Source organism: Lactuca serriola, chromosome 4, assembly GCF_051521515.1.
Source record: "Lactuca serriola cultivar US96UC23 chromosome 4, Lser_US96UC23_V15, whole genome shotgun sequence".
Lineage (NCBI taxonomy): Eukaryota > Viridiplantae > Streptophyta > Magnoliopsida > Asterales > Asteraceae > Lactuca > Lactuca serriola.
In genome coordinates this window covers 183,613,052-183,630,190 of record NC_136411.1, presented here as the reverse complement: position 1 = coordinate 183,630,190, position 17,139 = coordinate 183,613,052, and the positions used below count along the sequence as shown (strand labels likewise).

General features: G+C 39.1%; 1 protein-coding gene across 4 annotated transcripts; it reads right to left on the bottom strand.

Moving 5' to 3' along the window:
- Positions 1 to 1,963: 1,963 nt before the first annotated feature.
- Positions 1,964 to 16,419, bottom strand: LOC145103005 (glyoxylate/hydroxypyruvate/pyruvate reductase 2KGR-like). 4 transcript variants are annotated; one of them, XM_079040538.1, is made up of 5 exons: positions 15,783 to 16,419; positions 15,314 to 15,679; positions 10,892 to 10,954; positions 10,545 to 10,721; positions 10,248 to 10,427 (listed from the first exon to the last, which is right to left on the bottom strand). In XM_079040538.1, the coding sequence occupies exons 1-4, from the start codon at positions 16,206 to 16,208 to the stop codon at positions 10,569 to 10,571; spliced, it is 1,008 nt and encodes a 335-aa protein (XP_078896664.1). In that variant the 5' UTR covers positions 16,209 to 16,419; the 3' UTR covers positions 10,248 to 10,427; positions 10,545 to 10,568. The 4 variants fall into 4 exon arrangements, with proteins under 4 accessions (XP_078896667.1, XP_078896664.1, XP_078896666.1 ...); XM_079040540.1 differs by lacking the exon at positions 10,892 to 10,954 and having other exon boundaries at positions 15,783 to 16,417; XM_079040541.1 differs by lacking the exons at positions 10,248 to 10,427; positions 10,545 to 10,721; positions 10,892 to 10,954 and adding an exon at positions 1,964 to 2,116 and having other exon boundaries at positions 15,783 to 16,416.
- Positions 16,420 to 17,139: the final 720 nt, after the last annotated feature.

Below are 17,139 nucleotides of genomic sequence, written 5' to 3'. Positions count from 1 at the left end.
GTTGTTAGTGGAGCGCTTGTAGTTAACTGGCATACTAATCTGGGACTGACAATGTGTGGCAAAGGGTGGCTTGATGTTAATCATAGATAAATGAAGCGTGTGTGGTTAACCGGCACATTGATTAGGTAATTTGTAACATTTGGTGTACCAAGTTAATTTGCATGGTTTTTCAAACCTTGTTTGTGATCATCGGCATCTCAGTCACAAACTTGAAGGCACAATTGAGATTTAAGCATGCCATTGAAAAGTTCAAAGAATCTCAAAGATCTAGGATTTTCAAACCAATTAAAACTTAAAAATCTATTTCATTTTTCACGGTGGAAATTGGTAAATCGTCATTTACCTACCTTCAAATATTTTACAATTGGATTACGGCATCCCTCTTTGCAATTGTAGAATATTGTGTTGGGTCCTAGCCTTAATATTTCATTTGGGTGTGATATAAAGGATTATCATCTAATCTAAACTTTGCTCTTCTTCTTTTTAGATGTTTATCCCCATCAATGCTTCAACACCAATTCCTTCAGGCTCTTTCTCCCTCATGAACCTATGAGGGAGGGTCATTTTTTATGGCTCGAACTTCAATGACCGATTTCATAACATCAAAATGGCTATTCTTTATGAGGACAAAGAATATGTCCTTGATAAAGAGCTTAAGGAGATTGATTTAACCAATACCACTCCTAAACAAATCACTTAACACACTACTCATGAGAGGGATGCGACAAAAGTGTCGTGTCATATGATCGCTACCATGACTGTTGAGCTACAGAAGTCCTATGAGGACTACTATCCTTATGAAATGTATCATGATTTGATGGAAAGATATCATCAAAGAGCTCGGCAAGAGACGTATGAGATCATTGCCTCCATGATCACAACTAAAATGAAGGATGGTGAACCCATCACGGCCCACTTGCAGAAGATCCAGAGATATGTGGACCGCTTGCTTAAATTGAATGTCAATTTTGATGAAGAGTTGGCCATAGATATAATTATACACTCTTTACTGTAACACCCATAAAATTCACACCAAATTTAAACTTTTAATATCAACAAAAGAAATAAAATAATAATTGTTTACAAAACATTTCCAATCAATTATCATCAGAGTGTCCCAAAACAAATCATAAGGATGAGGAGCAGTACGGTCATGCATTCGCCTTCCCACAGTCTCCTGAAGTACCTGAAACAATAAACTGAAAATTGTAAGCCCGAGGGCTTAGTGAGCTACCCCCAAAATACCAATACCACACTCATAAAAACCAATTCAGTAACAATCAATCAATCAATCAACATGCATATAGGTCAACCAACTCGTCGAGTAGGGCCTAACCCAATAATTCATATTTAAACGATACCTGAGAATCGGGGCGTTATATTTACCTTCTTGTTATGATCAGTTTCGTATGACCTATCATATGAACAAGAAGGAGGTCACTCTTAGCAAGCTTCAAGGACTTTTAAGGACTACAGAAAGCAACCTTAAAGGCAAGTCGGTTGTGTCTACTCCTACTACTACTACTTTTGCTCCTATTTTGGCAATAGACATGGAAAAGAAAAGAAGAGGAAGGCTCCCTCCAAGATTCGCAGGGGAAAGTCTCTTGATGGATCCTCCTCTAGTGGGACCAAATCTAGTTCTACTAATTCCTCTTCCAATCCAAAGGACGCTGACTGCTTCCATTGTTATGAAAAAAGGCACTGGAAATGAAGCTGCCCCAAGTACTTGTAGGACATAAGGATCGGAAGATCAAACCCTCCTTCACAGGTATTTACACTATTCAATCTAATAACTCCTCACATTCTAATTCTTGGGTCCTTGTTACAGGTTGTGGATTTCACATTTTTTCTGATTTGCAGGGACTAAAAAGTAGGGATATTGTCACACCTCAAACCAGAACGGCGGAAACGTTCGGGGGTGGATTACGTCATGTATAGTATCATAGCAATTGCATCATAGTAATCAAAGTAAACACAATCATTACATTAATTTATGAATATTTACATATGTTTGATACATGGATTTTATACATCAAAAGTATAAAAAAATATAAAGACGTGACTCTATATGCTGCGTCTTCTCAAAAGCCGGCAGGAGTACCTGTTTATAGCTTCCCTGAGAATACAAGCGATATTGAAAGAGTATTAGCATAAAGCTGGTGAGTTCATAAGATGTTTCGGTAATATAATTCCTATCAATGAATCTCAAAAATGTATGTACGTTTCCCAAGAAAATCCAATATTTTCTAAGGTATAAATTTTGTTTGAAAACCCTGGCTACCACCAGTATGTATAGTATGTTACATTTTAAAACCCATACAACCACCAGTATGTGTAGTATGTTCTGGTTGAAAACCCTGGTTACCACCAGTATGTATAGTAGTTTTATTATTTAAAATAAAACCGAGTATCGTATCCCTGGAATCCTCTAGTGTAATGTATGGTAGTTCTATTAATTAAAATAAAACTAATGAAGAATGAATTCCCGTAAACAAAGGTTAGTTTATACTATTGTGAGTTCGTATAACCATGCTTGAAATGACTGATGACCTCAGCGACGTTTCTCCAAGCGTCGTACGGTATGATATTTGTCACCCCAGACATGTCTGCCTAACTGTAGCTAGTAGTTTAGATGTGGGATTGTCATTCTCGAATAGATCTATTCACAAATCTCATGCTCTCCCTCCAGGGGACTCTGGTTACACTAAATGTTGAGGATTTTACCAGTACCCCGAAGGGTACAATTGAAGAGTTGTCTCACAGTCCTGTATTAACTAGTTTACGTGTATTTTTGTATCATTTTCTCATAATTGAAACCGTTTGTATACTTGGTAGAGTATTAATAATTATACTTAAATAATTATTTAGTGTTATACTCTTGCTATCCGAACGTAGTAATGAATATCATAAACCTAAGGTGCCATAGCTTATATGTTTGCCCACGTATATAGTCTGAATTGGTAAAAACTGTGTAATGAATTCCCCAAACTATACTCATTATAGTTTTCCTAAAATGTTGTGTACTTGGTTCGTGAATTGTTCTGAAAACTATGCAATTTTGATTTCAAGTTGAAAGTGCCCCTTATGCTCAGCATGTTACAAAAGGGATAAAATATCTAAGTATTTTATAAAAATGTGGAAATCGTTTGACGGTATCAATTGCATGAGTTTTAAACTTGTTGAAGTTCTTTTGTTTAGTTCACAAAATCATTTGTGTTTGGCTTGTATTGCCCCCTAAAAACATTTAAAACCCATAAAAGCGTAGGGGTATGAACTCACTGTTGGTTGCATGGAATGTCGAACAATGAAACTGGAATGAAGACCCTCGGGTTAATGTACGCGGCACTTAACGGAATCCTAATAACATTTAAATACATATATGCATCTATATTAGTGATTTCCTTAGATAAAGTGTTAGAGAACCGCTTGTTTTTTGTTAAGGAATGTTACTGGGAGTTGATTGAATCAGGGAAAACGGGTTTTCAGCCACGATTCACGGATTTGGGAGGGTTTGCGGCCGTGATGGGGGTTTACGGCCGTGAACTGTTCTCGGCCATTAACATCCCCTTGAAGGGTTTACGGTCATGAACGGTGTTCTTAAAGGATATATGAACTTTTGAAGGGTGTACGTCCGTAAACAGCTTGCGGCCCTTGAAGATTTGACGATTTGAAGGGTGTGCATCCATAAACTCAAGAACAATGATGTTGGATTCGATGAAAAACGTGTTTTAGATGCTCCAAAACAACCTCCAGAGGTGATTCTTGATGATTTTTGGAAGAAATAGGGGTGTTTTGGGGTTTACGGCCAAGAGGTAGAAAGAGAGAATGAGAGGGTTGTCGGCCAAAAAAGTTCAAATGAAGGTGGGGGTCCCGTATATATAGGTTGGGGGTATGGTCGATGGTGGGGGCCACCTGGCACCAACCGTAAACGGGTTTACGGCCGTAAATAGGTTTACGGCTGTGAACTCCGATCAGGCCATGAATTGTCGTTTTGTTTGAAGGAAAACTCGAAATTTCGCGTGGTTTTGGTCCCAACTCTTATGTAAAGTTCAATCATATAACTAAATGATTTTCCAAACCAAAGGAATCTGACAAGACTCAATAAAATTCAAATTTTTATTAATAGAAATCGGCTAATGGTAACGGAAAAAAGTTCGGGTTGTCACATCATTCCCCCCGATAGGGGGAATTTCGTCCCGAAATTCAAACATAGAATACAAATCATGGACTCGGAAAAGATGAGGATATTTCTGTTTCATTTGATCTTCGCGCTCCCAAGTGAATTCAGGTCCCCACTTAGCATTCCAGCGGGCCTTCACTATCAGTATGCGACTTTGTTTCGTTCATTTGATTTCATGATCCATGATTTCAACTGGTTCTTCCACGAAGTTAAGGTTCTCGTTGATCTCGATCTCATCAAGAGGGATCATAAGCGTTTCGTCAGATAAACACTTTTTAAAATTCGAGATGTGGAAGATGGGATGAATTTTGCTAAGTTCCTGGGCTAAACGAAGTTTGTATTGTACAGGACCGATCCTAGCAAGGATCTCGAATGGTCCTATGTATCTCGAATTTAGCTTTCCATGCTTTCCAAACCGTATCATGCCTTTCTAAGGTGAGACCTTCAATAGAACACGGTAAGCAACCTGGAACTCCAAGGGTTTTCGTCTCTTATCGGCGTAGCTCTTTTTTCTATCTCTTGAAGCTTTTAGTCGTTCCCGGATTTGTATGATCTTTTCTGTGGTTTCTCGGATGATTTTGGGGCCAGTGAGAGAGCTATCGAGGGCTTGACCTCTAGCTAACTGCGTGTCACCCACCTTAGCCCAGCACAGAGGGGATCTGTACTTACGGCCATAGAGGTCTTCAAACGGTGCAGCTTTGATGCTAGTATGATAGTTGTTGTTGTAGGGGAATTCGACCAAGGGCAAATGGGTGTCCCACGACTTACCAAAATCTATGACACATGCTCTTAACATGTCTTCTCAGGTCTGAATGGTTCTCGCACTTTGCCCATCGGTTTGCGGATGGTAAGATGTGCTCATATCCAGCTTAGTTCCAAGAGCTTTCTACAGTGACTACAAAATATCAAGGTAAATCTTCTATCCCAATCGGAGATAATGGACACAGGCACACCATGCAGACGAACTATCTCTTGAATGTATATCCGAGTCAGTCTCTCCATCTTGAAAGTTTCTTTGATTGGCAGAAAGTGGGCGGATTTGGTCAATCGGTCGAAAATTACCCATATGGTATCATACCCACTCGGAGATCTGGGCAATTTAGTGATAAAATCCATCGTAATCCTTTCCCACTTCCACCCAGGTATTTCTGGCTGTTGAAGTAGACCTGAGGGCTTTCAGTATTCTACTTTCACCTTGGTGCATGTCAGAAACTTGCCCACGAAAGTAGCAATCTCTGCTTTCATATTTGGCCACCAATATAACTTTTTGAGATCCAGATACATCTTATCCGAACCTGGGTGAATGGATTATCGAGTCTTATGAGCTTCGCTCATGACAACTTCTTTGTAACTACCGAACTTTGGGGTCAATATTCGGTTCATGAAATAATAAACTCTATCTCCCTTGATCTCTAAGTTCTTTTCTATTCCCCTCAAGGCTTCATCCGACCTATGCTCTGGTTTCAAGGCTTCCAGCTGGGCCACTCTGATTTGAGAGGATAAATAGGAATGGATGGTCATTTCCAGTTCCTTCACTCTACGACCTGAGTATTCTTTCCGGCTAAGGGCATCAGCTACCACATTGGCCTTGCCTGGATGATAGCGTAACTCACACTTATAATCATTGAGTAGTTCCACCCATCGTCGTTGTCTCATGTTCAACTCTTTCTGATCGAAGATGTGTTGTAGGCTCTTATGGTCAGTGAAGATAGTGCGCTTGGTTCCATAGAGATAATGTCTCTATATCCTTAATGCGAAGACCACTGCTCCCAACTCTAGATCATAAGTTGTATAATTGACTTCGTGTGCTTTCAGCTGTCTCGAGGCATAGGCAATAACCTTTCACCGCTGCATGAGCACACAGCGTAGGCCCTGATTAGATTCATCACAGTAGACAACGAAATCCTCCGTCCCCTCGGGCAGAGACAGGATAGGTGCGGTGCACAAGGCCTGCTTTAATGTTTGGAATGCACTGTCTTGCTATTCTCCCCAACTAAAGGATACACCTTTCTGAGTCAGGGTGGTCAAAGGCTTAGCAATTCTAGAGAAATTCTGGATAAACCTATGATAATAGCCGACGAGGCCCAAGAATTGATGGATTTCTGTGGACGTCTTCGGTACCGTCCAATTCTCTATCGCCTTAATCTTGGAAGGGTCCACGTGTATGCCTTCCTCTTTAACCACGTGACCGAGAAAAGTTACTTTTCAGATCCATAATTACCACTTTGAAAACTTTGCATAAATTTTGTCCGCCCTCAGTGTTTCTAGCACTAGCCTCAAGTGTTGTCTATGATCTTCCTCGCTTTGGAAATAGACAAGTATATCATCAATGAACACTATCACGAACTTGTCTAGGAAAGGGCAGCACACCCGATTCATCAGATCCATGAATACCGCCGGTGCGTTGCGTAGACCAAAGGGCATCACTACAAACTCATAGTGACCATATCGAGTCTGAAATGTTGTCTTAGGAACATCACCCTCATGGACTCGTAGTTGATGGTACCCTGATCTTTCGAGAAGTAGCTGGCTCCCTGAAGTTGATCGAAGAGGTCGTCGATTCGGGGAAGGGGATAGCGATTCTTGATGGTAAGCTTGTTCAGTTCACGATAATCTATGCGCATCCGAAAGGATCCATCTTTCTTCTTCACAAACGAGACTGGGGCTCCCGAGGGTGAGGAACTTGGTCTGATGAATCCCTTGCTGAGTAGTTCATTGATCTGGCTGGATAACTCTTGCATTTCTGCCGACGCTAGACGGTATGGGGATTTAGCTACAGGGGTAGCTCTGGGAATTAAGTCGATACGGAACTCGACTTGGCGCTCGGGAGGAATTCCGGGAAGATCTTCAGGGAAAACATCCAGAAAGTTTTAGACTTCGGGGATGCTCTCAAGGTCTTTAACTTCCTGCTTCTCATTAACGACATGGGCTAGGACTGCATGGCACTCCTTTTGCAGATATTTCTGGGCTTTAATGCATGAAATGATACGAAGGTTTGAGCTGAGTTTATCACCATAAATAATGAGAGTTTCGCCAGAGGGAAGATTGAGGCAGATAGATTTTTCATAACAAAGGATATCAGCATGATTGGGGCTCAACCAATCCATGTCGATGATGACATCGAAGCTTATTATGGAAACTGGCATAAGGTCGATTGGAAAGGAATGGTCGTTTAGGGTAAGGGTGCAGCCGATGAATATGTCGTTGGTGCTCTCTTTCTTTCTGTTCGCCATCTCAACGGTGAATTTTTCAGTTAAAGGTTGGGGTTTATGCTGGAGCAAATGCTTAAATGCATGACTAACAAAATATCTCTCCGCACCAGAATCGAAAAGAATGCATGCATAAGAGTTGTTTAGGACGAACGTACACGTAACAACGATGGGATCAACAACTGTTTCCTCCTAGCCCATAGTTAGCACTCTCCCTGTGCTGCCAACTGTTGTTGCCTTGGGACAATTTCTCTTGAAGTGTCTGATCTCCCCACAGTCACAACAGGTTTGACCAACGCCCGCTCCAGTAGCCTGATTAGTTGGTTGGGCTGGTGTCTTGCAAACTCAAGTTGTGTGCCCGTTCTTGCCACAGCTGTTGCACAGCATTTCACGGCATGGCCCGTGATGATGATAGTTGCACTTGTCGCTCCGAGTAAGGGTACTAGCATATCTACTGGTAGATGCTTCAACTGTAGGGACGGCGGTGGGAGTGGTAGCAGCATGAACTGTCACTACTTGTTGTTTCTTGGAGGGCTCATGCGAAGATTGGCCCTTTCGCTTATTCCAAAACTTTTTCTTCCCATCACTCGTCTTTTTTGGTTCAGGAACAGTTGCTGGTGCATCAAGATCAACCCCGTGATCTATAAGAGTTTGCGCTAAACACTTGGCGCTGTCAAAAGTGGAAGACCTAGCAGCCAAGATATTCCCTTGAGTTGGGGGCGTCAATCCCCAAATGTACCTCTCTATCTTTTTGCTTTCCGGGGTGACCATTCCCGGACAGAGGAGAGCCATATCGCAGAATCTAGTTGTATAGGTGGCAATATCGGAACTCTTCATCTTCAGGTTCCAAAGCTCGTGCTCCAACTTCTACATTTCGCCTCTCGGGCAATACTCAACAAGCATGAGTTCCTTTAAACTTTCCAAACCCATGGCATTGGCTACGGGCAGAGTTAGGGATTTGACTCGGCTATTCCACCAGGTTAGGGCTCTGTCGGTGAAGGTGCAGGCAGCGAACTTCACTTTGTTTGCTTCGGAGCACGCACAAATCTTGAAGACTGATTTGATCTTCTCGATCCATCGGGTTAGGGCAATGACACCTCCATTGCCGTTGAAAGATTTGTCCTTTGCGGTTATAAAATCTTTGTAGGAACACTCCTTCTGGTGTCCCTGAACATCCTCAAGATTTTGGAGATGGGTACCACTTTCCGACCCGCTAGAGCCGCCAGAATTTATCTGCGACATTGCGGCAGCCACAGCGGTTGTAACTGCTGCCTGGAACATGGCAGGATTGAATTGAGGAGGTGGTGGCGTCGGATCCGTCGAGGAATTGTTGTTCTTTCTATTGGGTCTTTTCTTCGGAGGCATCTTGTTCTAAAAATAATCAAGAAGAAGAGGATGGTAAGTCCCCTAGATTTTCGAATCAAGAGATATGAAACAAGATATATCTCAACCTGATAAATAAAGTGTTGTACTAAGCGATAAACAAAGAAGTTACCAATGCAAGTAAACTATCGCTAGGAAGAAATAAGTAGCAACACTTGGAATGAATCTCTACATTGTATTTGGCTCTAGCTAAAATGCTCCTATAGTATTTTAAGTTGTATGCTCTGTTCTATAGATATCTTGTTGTATATAGCTTGGTATGTTTTAGGCTTGCTGCAACACCACAGTCACTCCTAAACACATGTTGGTCATGTCTCAAATAAATATAGTTGATCAAGCTATATTGATCCCAAACATGATTACATAACTATCCAGGTTTAACTGTTGTGTCCAACATCCAAATACTTTTTTTTTATTCTACTTGTGATACTGTTTCTGGTACGTATGTATACTTGTATACTTCTTATAAAATACTTATAATTTAAAAAGTATACTTTTAGTTCAGAGCACTTCGGCCCCTTAGCGTTTATAGTTGTATACCATGTAAGGTTCGGTATACTTAGTTCACTATAAACAATAGCTCTGATACCAATCTGTCACACCCCCAAACCGGAACGGACGAAATGTTCAAGGGTGGATGACGTCATGTGTAGTATCACAACAATTGCATCATAGTAATCAAAGTAAACACAACCATTACGTTAAGTTATGAATATTTACATCTGTTTGATACATGGATTTTATACATCAAAAGTATAACAAAATATAAAGACGTGAATCGATATGCTCCGGCTTCTCAAAAGCCGACGGGAGTACCTGTCTACAGCTTCCCTGAGAATACAAGAGATTTTGAAAGAGTATCAGCATAAAGCTGGTGAGTTCATAAGATGTTTCGGTAATATAATTCCTGTCAATGAATCTCAAAAATGTATGTACGTTTCCCAAGAAAATCCAATATTTTTTAACGTATAAGTTCTGTTTGAAAACCCTGGCTACCGCCAGTATGTATAGTATGTTCTGTTTGAAAACCCAGGTTACCACCAGTATGTGTAGTATGTTCTGTTTGAAAACCGTTGTTACCACCAATATGTATAGTAGTTTTATTATTTAAAATATAAAACCGAGTATCGTATCCCTGGAATCCTCCAGTGTAATGTATGGTAGTTCTATTAATTAAAATAAAACTAATGAAGAATGAATTCTCGTAAACAAAGGTTAGTTTATACTATTGTGAGTTCATATAACCATGCTTGATATGAATGATGACCTCAGCGACATTTCTTCAGACGTCGTACAGTATGATATTTGTCACCCCAGGCATGCCTGCCTAATTGTAGCTAGCAGTTTAGGTGTGGGATTGTTGGTACCGAATAGATCTATTCATAAATCTCACGCTCTCCCTCAGTTTGAGTTCAGACACACCCGAGAGTATCCCTAAATCCCTCAAACCAAGGCTTTGATACTAACTTGTAATGTCCCAAAAATCCAAGGTAATTTTCATTTTTAAAACAATAATTTATACCACAAATTGTTATTAAAACCATTCAAGATAAAAATAGCATTTAAACATCAGATTAAAAACTATCAACACGAAATTAAACTCTAAGTGATGTTGTACAGGTACGTCGGGCCCTTCCATTTCGAACTGGAAGTACCTGAAACCATAAACAAAAAACCATAAGCACAAAGATTAGTGACTTCCCCAAAATACCCCATACTATACATGCATAACAGTCAAAACATAATTGGGTCTATTTCACCGCCTTTGGTACCTTTCAACTGGAATTGGGTCTATTTCACCCCCTTTTGTATCTTTCAACTAGTATTGGGTCTATTTCATCCCCTTCGGTATCTTTCACTGGTACTTGGTCTATTTCACTCACTTCGTCTCTTTCAACAGGTACAGGGTCTATTTCACCCCTTTCGGTCTCTTTCAGCTGGTATCGGGTCTATTTCACCCATACAGGTAAACATACAATCATATCAGCAAGAGTCATAAAGACAACAAGCACATACAAGCATAATAGTAAGTGTCTCAAGGACAACTATCATCCTACAAACATAATCTAGTGGGCCGACATTGGTGCCTTCGACCCACGAGTACATTGAAGAGACTCACCTGAATTACAAAGTTAATCTCAGCTAACCGCTCTCCTGCCAAAAGACGGGTGCTCGACACCACCTATCAATCCATACAAGTCAAAACCTAATTCTACCTTCTAAAATAGAATTTTGACCAAAAGTCAAACCATACCAAAAGTCAAGGGTCAAAGTCAAAGTCAACAACTCAAATGTCAACTATCATTCTCACGTCATGGCCCGCCCTTGGTCACGTTGTGAGAGCTCACTTGGTCCAATTCAAAATCATCACGACTCAAGCTAGCCAACTCAGTCAATGAAGGACACCTGAGTTGACCTCACGACGTGGGCATCCTTCCTCACGTCGTGAGCCCCAAGAAGCTCATCAGAAACGGGTCCAACCCCTCTTCACGTCATGAGACCTTATGTCTCATGTCATGAGAATAGTCTGAGGTCAAAAATCAAACTTTTAAGTTCTTAATCCATTAAGCCTTGGACTCCAACTTTCTTGAAGGCCTTATAACTTCATAATACACTATAAAGTCGATGCTTTTAATATATATATATATATATATATATATATATATATATATGTGTGTGTGTGTGTGTGTGTGTGTGTGTATGTGCGTGCGTGTGTGTGTGTATATATATATATAATACATGTCTAGATCTCAATCGGGTCAAAAGTAGAAGAAAAGACATCCAACTTTCACGCAAGGTTCTACAACTCAACCATTTTCTAGATCTGAATTCCATAACACTCTTAAGACCCTTATAACCAATAAAGTTGCCAACTTTATGATTTTCATTCATCAAACTTGTACAACCAAGAGGAAAAGTGGGACAAAACCTAGATCTATCCTTATAGAACAATAAAGGAGGAATCTTTGATACTCAAAAAGGTCTACAAACAATGTAAGATGATGATGAAGATTCCTTGCAAGCCTCAACACAAGATCACCTTTTTCTTTTTCTTTTCTTCTTCTTCTAAGCCAAGAAAAGCTCCAAAATGATCAAAGATCAAGCAAGGATGAAGATTTGGGTTTTTCTGGGGTGAATGAGGGTTTGGGGCTAATAAGAAACCCTAAAATGAGTTTAGAGATGGTTAAATATGAAGGAAACCCTAAAATGATCATGGGCTTAGGCTGCATCAGTTCTCGTGTCGTGAGCTCTATGTCTCATGTCCTGAGATCAATCCCGAACAAACGTTTTCAACAAGCTCATTCTCACGTCGTGAGCCTCTAATCTCACATCGCGAGGCCCGTTCTTCCAAAATGCAACATTTTGACCCCCTTGAAACCCTAATTTGATTCGTCCAGGAAAACAGGTGTTACAAAGGCCCAAGGATATGTATGGCATGTGGTATTTTAAGGAACTTACTAAGCTTTGTGCTTACGGTTTATAGTTATGGTTTCAGGTACTTCCAGTTCGAATATAAAGGGGCCGGTTTGACTGTACAGCATCCTCCAGAGTCTTCCGCATTGGCAAATTATAACCTTTACTCTGACGTTTAAATAATATACTTGTTTTAATCGGTTTTGGAACAACTATTTTGTATGGTTTACTGTTTTAAAAATAAAATTTTTACTATGAACTTTTGGGACGTTACAATAGCATGTCCACGATGTGACAAGCCAAAGTGAGGAATATGTATCTAGACTGCAGTCATGAAGTGACACGTATACAGTCACAATGTGACGAAGGCTGCTACCCAAGCCCGTGATCTTTTAGGGTTTCCTTCGTATTTGAACCCCATTAACTTGATTTTAGGATTCATTAACAGCCTCCATCACCCTCAAACCTCAGAAAATTATAACCTTAATCCCTCTTGGTGATTCTTGGCACTTTTTGGTGCTTTTGGTATCGTGAAGATGAAGAAGAATGTGTTCTAGAGTGTTGATCCAACAAGGAAACATCATCATCCTCCTGTGCACATTCTAGACCTTTATAAGTGTCCAAGATTCAAACTTTATGTTTCTAGGTTGCTAGATCTAATTCCTTGTCCATTTATCTCCAAGTTTGAGCAAGTTGAAGTGATGGGATTCCATAAAGATCGCAACTTTATGGATCCTTGAAACCTTTTTGAGTTTTATTTGGTTCAGATTTGGAATTTAGTTGTAAATTAGGAACCTTGCCAAAGTTTTGGGTCATTTTCTTGACCTTTGACCTAGATTAGATAGAGGACATGCATGAAGCATGCATGTCTAAAAAGTTATCATTTTTATGATCCTTTGGAGTCTTTTAAAGCTTTCTGGAAAGTGGGAGTGGAAGACTTAATGGATTAAAGACAATCATTAGTTGGTTGTCTCAGACTATGGTCACGACGTGACAATGAGGATGTCACGACGTAACTGAGGAGTATTATGCGACTATATTGTCCTGTTGTGCTCACGACGTGACCAAGAAGGGTTCACGTCATGATGATTGTTGAGTGAGTTATTTGTGACCGAGTTGGATGAGTTGGAAGGAGATAGGTTGGAATCATGTTGAGTATGCTCTCACGACGTGACCAAGGTTTGGTCACGGCATGAGGTTCAATGGTTGATATTGTTGGCTGTTGACTTTGACATTCACTGTTGACTTATTGATTTAGATTAACTTTTGGTCAAGATTGTTGGATTTAGTATGTAAACTAAGGTTGGGCCTTTATGTTCTGATAGGAGTGTTGTACCATCTTTTGTGGGGCATTGAGTTATGGTTTGGTTGATTTCATGAGTCAGGTGAGTCTTTTCAGTATACTGTGTAGGATGCTAGTAGCCTGTATCATTTGTATGAAAGACCATGGTGGTAACCCGTGATACTTGTTTATAAGACCTTGGGGTAGCCAAGGCACTACTAAAGAAGACCATGGAGGCAACCCATAGAAATGGTATCAAAGACCAAGGGAGTAGCCCATGACACTTGTATGCAAGACCATGGGGGTAGCACATGACAATGTATGTATGGTATGCGATATTTTGGGAAAAGGCCCAAATTGACTACACAACATCCCCTAATGACTTTTCTACACTAATTATTACTCCCTTCGTCCCATAATTATTGTCTAATTTTGACTTTTGAAGTATTTATTCATCAACTTTGACCTTAAATATTTTTACTTTTGTTATGTATTACTTGATGAAACTTATAACAATGAATATACATTTAAAACACGATCTATTAATATATTTTGCATCAAGTATTATATATCTAAAACAAAAATATTAAGGTCAAAGTTAAAGAATAAAAATTTCAAAAGTCATAACTAAACAATAAATTTAGGACGGATATAGTATTGTCTTACTGTGATATTTGGAAAGTACATCTTTCTCTGATTGGTTTTGGAACAAATGTTTGTATGGATTTAATGATTTAAAAATGAAAATTTTTATTGGAATCTTTGGGATATTACATTTGGTCCTTTTTATTGTGTGTTTCCTATATTAACGTGTCTTCGCTCCTCTTTAACAACCCTAAACATTTACAAGCTTCTCTTTAATTATTAGTATCTTTTCCAAAACAAATAGATAAATGCATATAACTCAAGATGAGAATGGGAACTTTATCATACTTGCCTTTTACGTTGACAATATTTTCTTGGAAATTTATGAAATTGATATTTTTTAGGAGTCGAAACTTTTAGAGTGTGTATGAGATTTTATTTTGAAGTTAAAAAGAAACTTTTACCCAAAGGACTTCTTGACTTATGAAGATTGAAAAATAAGTTTTTAAAAAATATTTGGATTAGTTTTTATAATTGCAAAAATCAATAAATTAAAAAGTGTTTAGCTTAATTTTGTCTTTTATCTATTTTGTAAACCTAATAAATCATTTTCAAAGACTAAACAAAAAAAAAAGTTATTTTAAAATCCACTTTTGTATACCTAAACATTTTTTTTCACTTATTCACTTTTCGATAAATAAATAAGCTAAAAAGTCATTATGTTCATAGAGAAGCCACTTATGTTACAAGCATTTAAATACATCAATATAGACCCAGCATGGGTCGCCCTAAATACCTATATGAAACATGTATTTAGTCTATATAACATGCAACAATGCACCTCTCGATCACTCTAGTTAATTTCTCTGCATTCATATCTTCTATTTTTGTACTTATCTGGAAGCTAACGTTAGCTATGTGCAGTTTTACTGTCTATTATTAGTTTTTTTTGTAATGCATATTACTACTGTATGATGTTTTTTGTTTTCTTTCGTCACGAACCAAAGAAGAAATTTAATTAGTTTACCAAGACTAATAATAATAACAATGACATGATAGTAAAAGATGAGGAATATAGAAAAGTTAGCTTGATATACAGAGCTACTAAAAGCACACAGGGGTTAACAATGGCTGATTAGAGAAGTAAGCAACCAGATTTGCGACAACAAGATCAGCCATAGCTTTGCGGGTTTCATGGGTGCAAGTTCCTACATGTGGTGATAAAACTACATTATCAAGATGAATGAGTTCCTGGGGTACCTCAGGTTCATGTTCAAGCACATCGAGCCCTGCACCACCAAGTCTACCTTCAACAAGAGCTGAAACGAGCTCTGATTCATCAACATGAGCCCCTCGTGCGATGTTGATGAGAAATCCATTTGGCCCTAAAGCATCAATGGCTTCACGGTTGATTATGTGATGATTTGCTTCAGTTAGTGAACAGGCGATAACCAGGATTTCACAGTTTGAAGCCAATTCGATCACGTTTGGATAGTATTTGTAACCTGAATTTGGTTTCTCTGATCTGGAGTAGTAACTAATTGGACAACCAAATCCCTCCAATCTCTTCGCAATTGCTGATCCGATTCTTCCCAACCCTACAATTCCCACCGATTTCCCACTAACCTGCAAGTAAATCAAACAATCAATGACTCGCGGAAATCGCCAGACAAACGATTTGAGCTTAAAACCCTTTTTAATTTTCTAATCTAAGGAGAAAGAAGCGTACTTTTGTGGTCAATTTGAAGTCTCGTTGCTTCCACAACCCACTTCTTACGAACCGATCGCCTGCACAAATCCTTCTGAGAGTCGCCAAAGTAAGTGTTACAGCCAAATCAGCGACTTCATCAGTCAAGGAATCAGGAGTGGATGTGACGAAGATCCCCTTTTCTTTGCATTTTACTAAATCAATTTGGTTTAAACCAGAACTGTGACTCGAGATGATCTCTAGACGTGGAAGCGACTCGATTAAGCTGGAGTCAGCTCCATGGATTCCGTTTCCTACAAGTGCTCTGATTGAACGTGAGTGTTGGTTGAAGAACTCGACCTTGGAGGGGATTTCCCATGATTTGAAGAGGTTGAATCGTTTTGAGAGCTCATCTTGAAGATATTTGGTCATTGGGCAGGTCATCCATACACCTATTTCGTCCACCATCTTCGTCAGATTTGCATCGGATAGCAAACCCTTGAAGGGTGGGAAGTTTGGCCGTCAATGGCGTAGCGCTCCTTGCCTTTGGCTTTGAAGCAGAATAGTTACTGGAAAATGATTCCGATCTGCCATAGACGCATCAGAATCTGATCTCAATATCAGAAACGTGATAGATTACTCAAGCATCCACGTCATCGTTTAAAAGTGAATTATGATGACATACCAAAGATCACATATATTATTTCGGTCTTCTTAATTTATAGAAATCATAACAACCAATGTTTTAAAAACCAGTTTGAACCGGCTGGTCGAACCGGTTGGATCGGAAACCGGGAGAGGGAGCGGTTCAACTATCACCGGTTTTACATTGATTTCTGAACCGGATTGAACCGGCCGGTTTTTAGAAAAAACCGGTTGAACCGGTCAAAATAAACCGGTTGAACCGGTTAAACCAAATAAAAACAAATGAAAAATAACCATTTACATAATAAATTTTGAAGATTTTTTTTTTCAAATCTATTTAGTTTTCTATAATAAAAACATATGGTAAATGTTATAAATTCTTTTGATGTGTTTGTATTCATCAAAAACTATATTTCGTTTCGATATTATATTTTATTTTCTTTTTGACATATATGGATTGATGTAAAACACTAAAACTTATGGTTATGTGTTATTTTAATGTATTTGGATTCATCTACAACTTATTTTTATGTGTATGTTTAATGTTTCAACTTGTAAACACTAAATTCATAATTTCTATATGTACGTACGTATAAGAAAATAGAAAAAAACATGAAAAATATAAAAACCGGTTCACCCGGCTGTCGAACCGGTTAAACCGGTTGAACCGGGAACCGGTCACCATACCGGTTCACTTAAAAAACCGGTTTTTAAAACATTGGACAAAATCGTACAAATTGTCACTTTGGTTAGT

Bases quoted from the DNA above. Each gene is read 5' to 3' on its own strand.
- LOC145103005 (XM_079040538.1), bottom strand. From the start codon at position 16,208: ATGGTGGACGAAATAGGTGTATGGATGACCTGCCCAATGACCAAATAT. The intron at 15,680-15,782 runs GTACGCTTCTTT...ATTTACTTGCAG, and splicing joins ACTTCAAATTGACCACAAAA to GTTAGTGGGAAATCGGTGGG. The intron at 10,955-15,313 runs GTACCCCAGGAA...ATGGATTGATAG, and splicing joins TGCTTGAACATGAACCTGAG to GTGGTGTCGAGCACCCGTCT.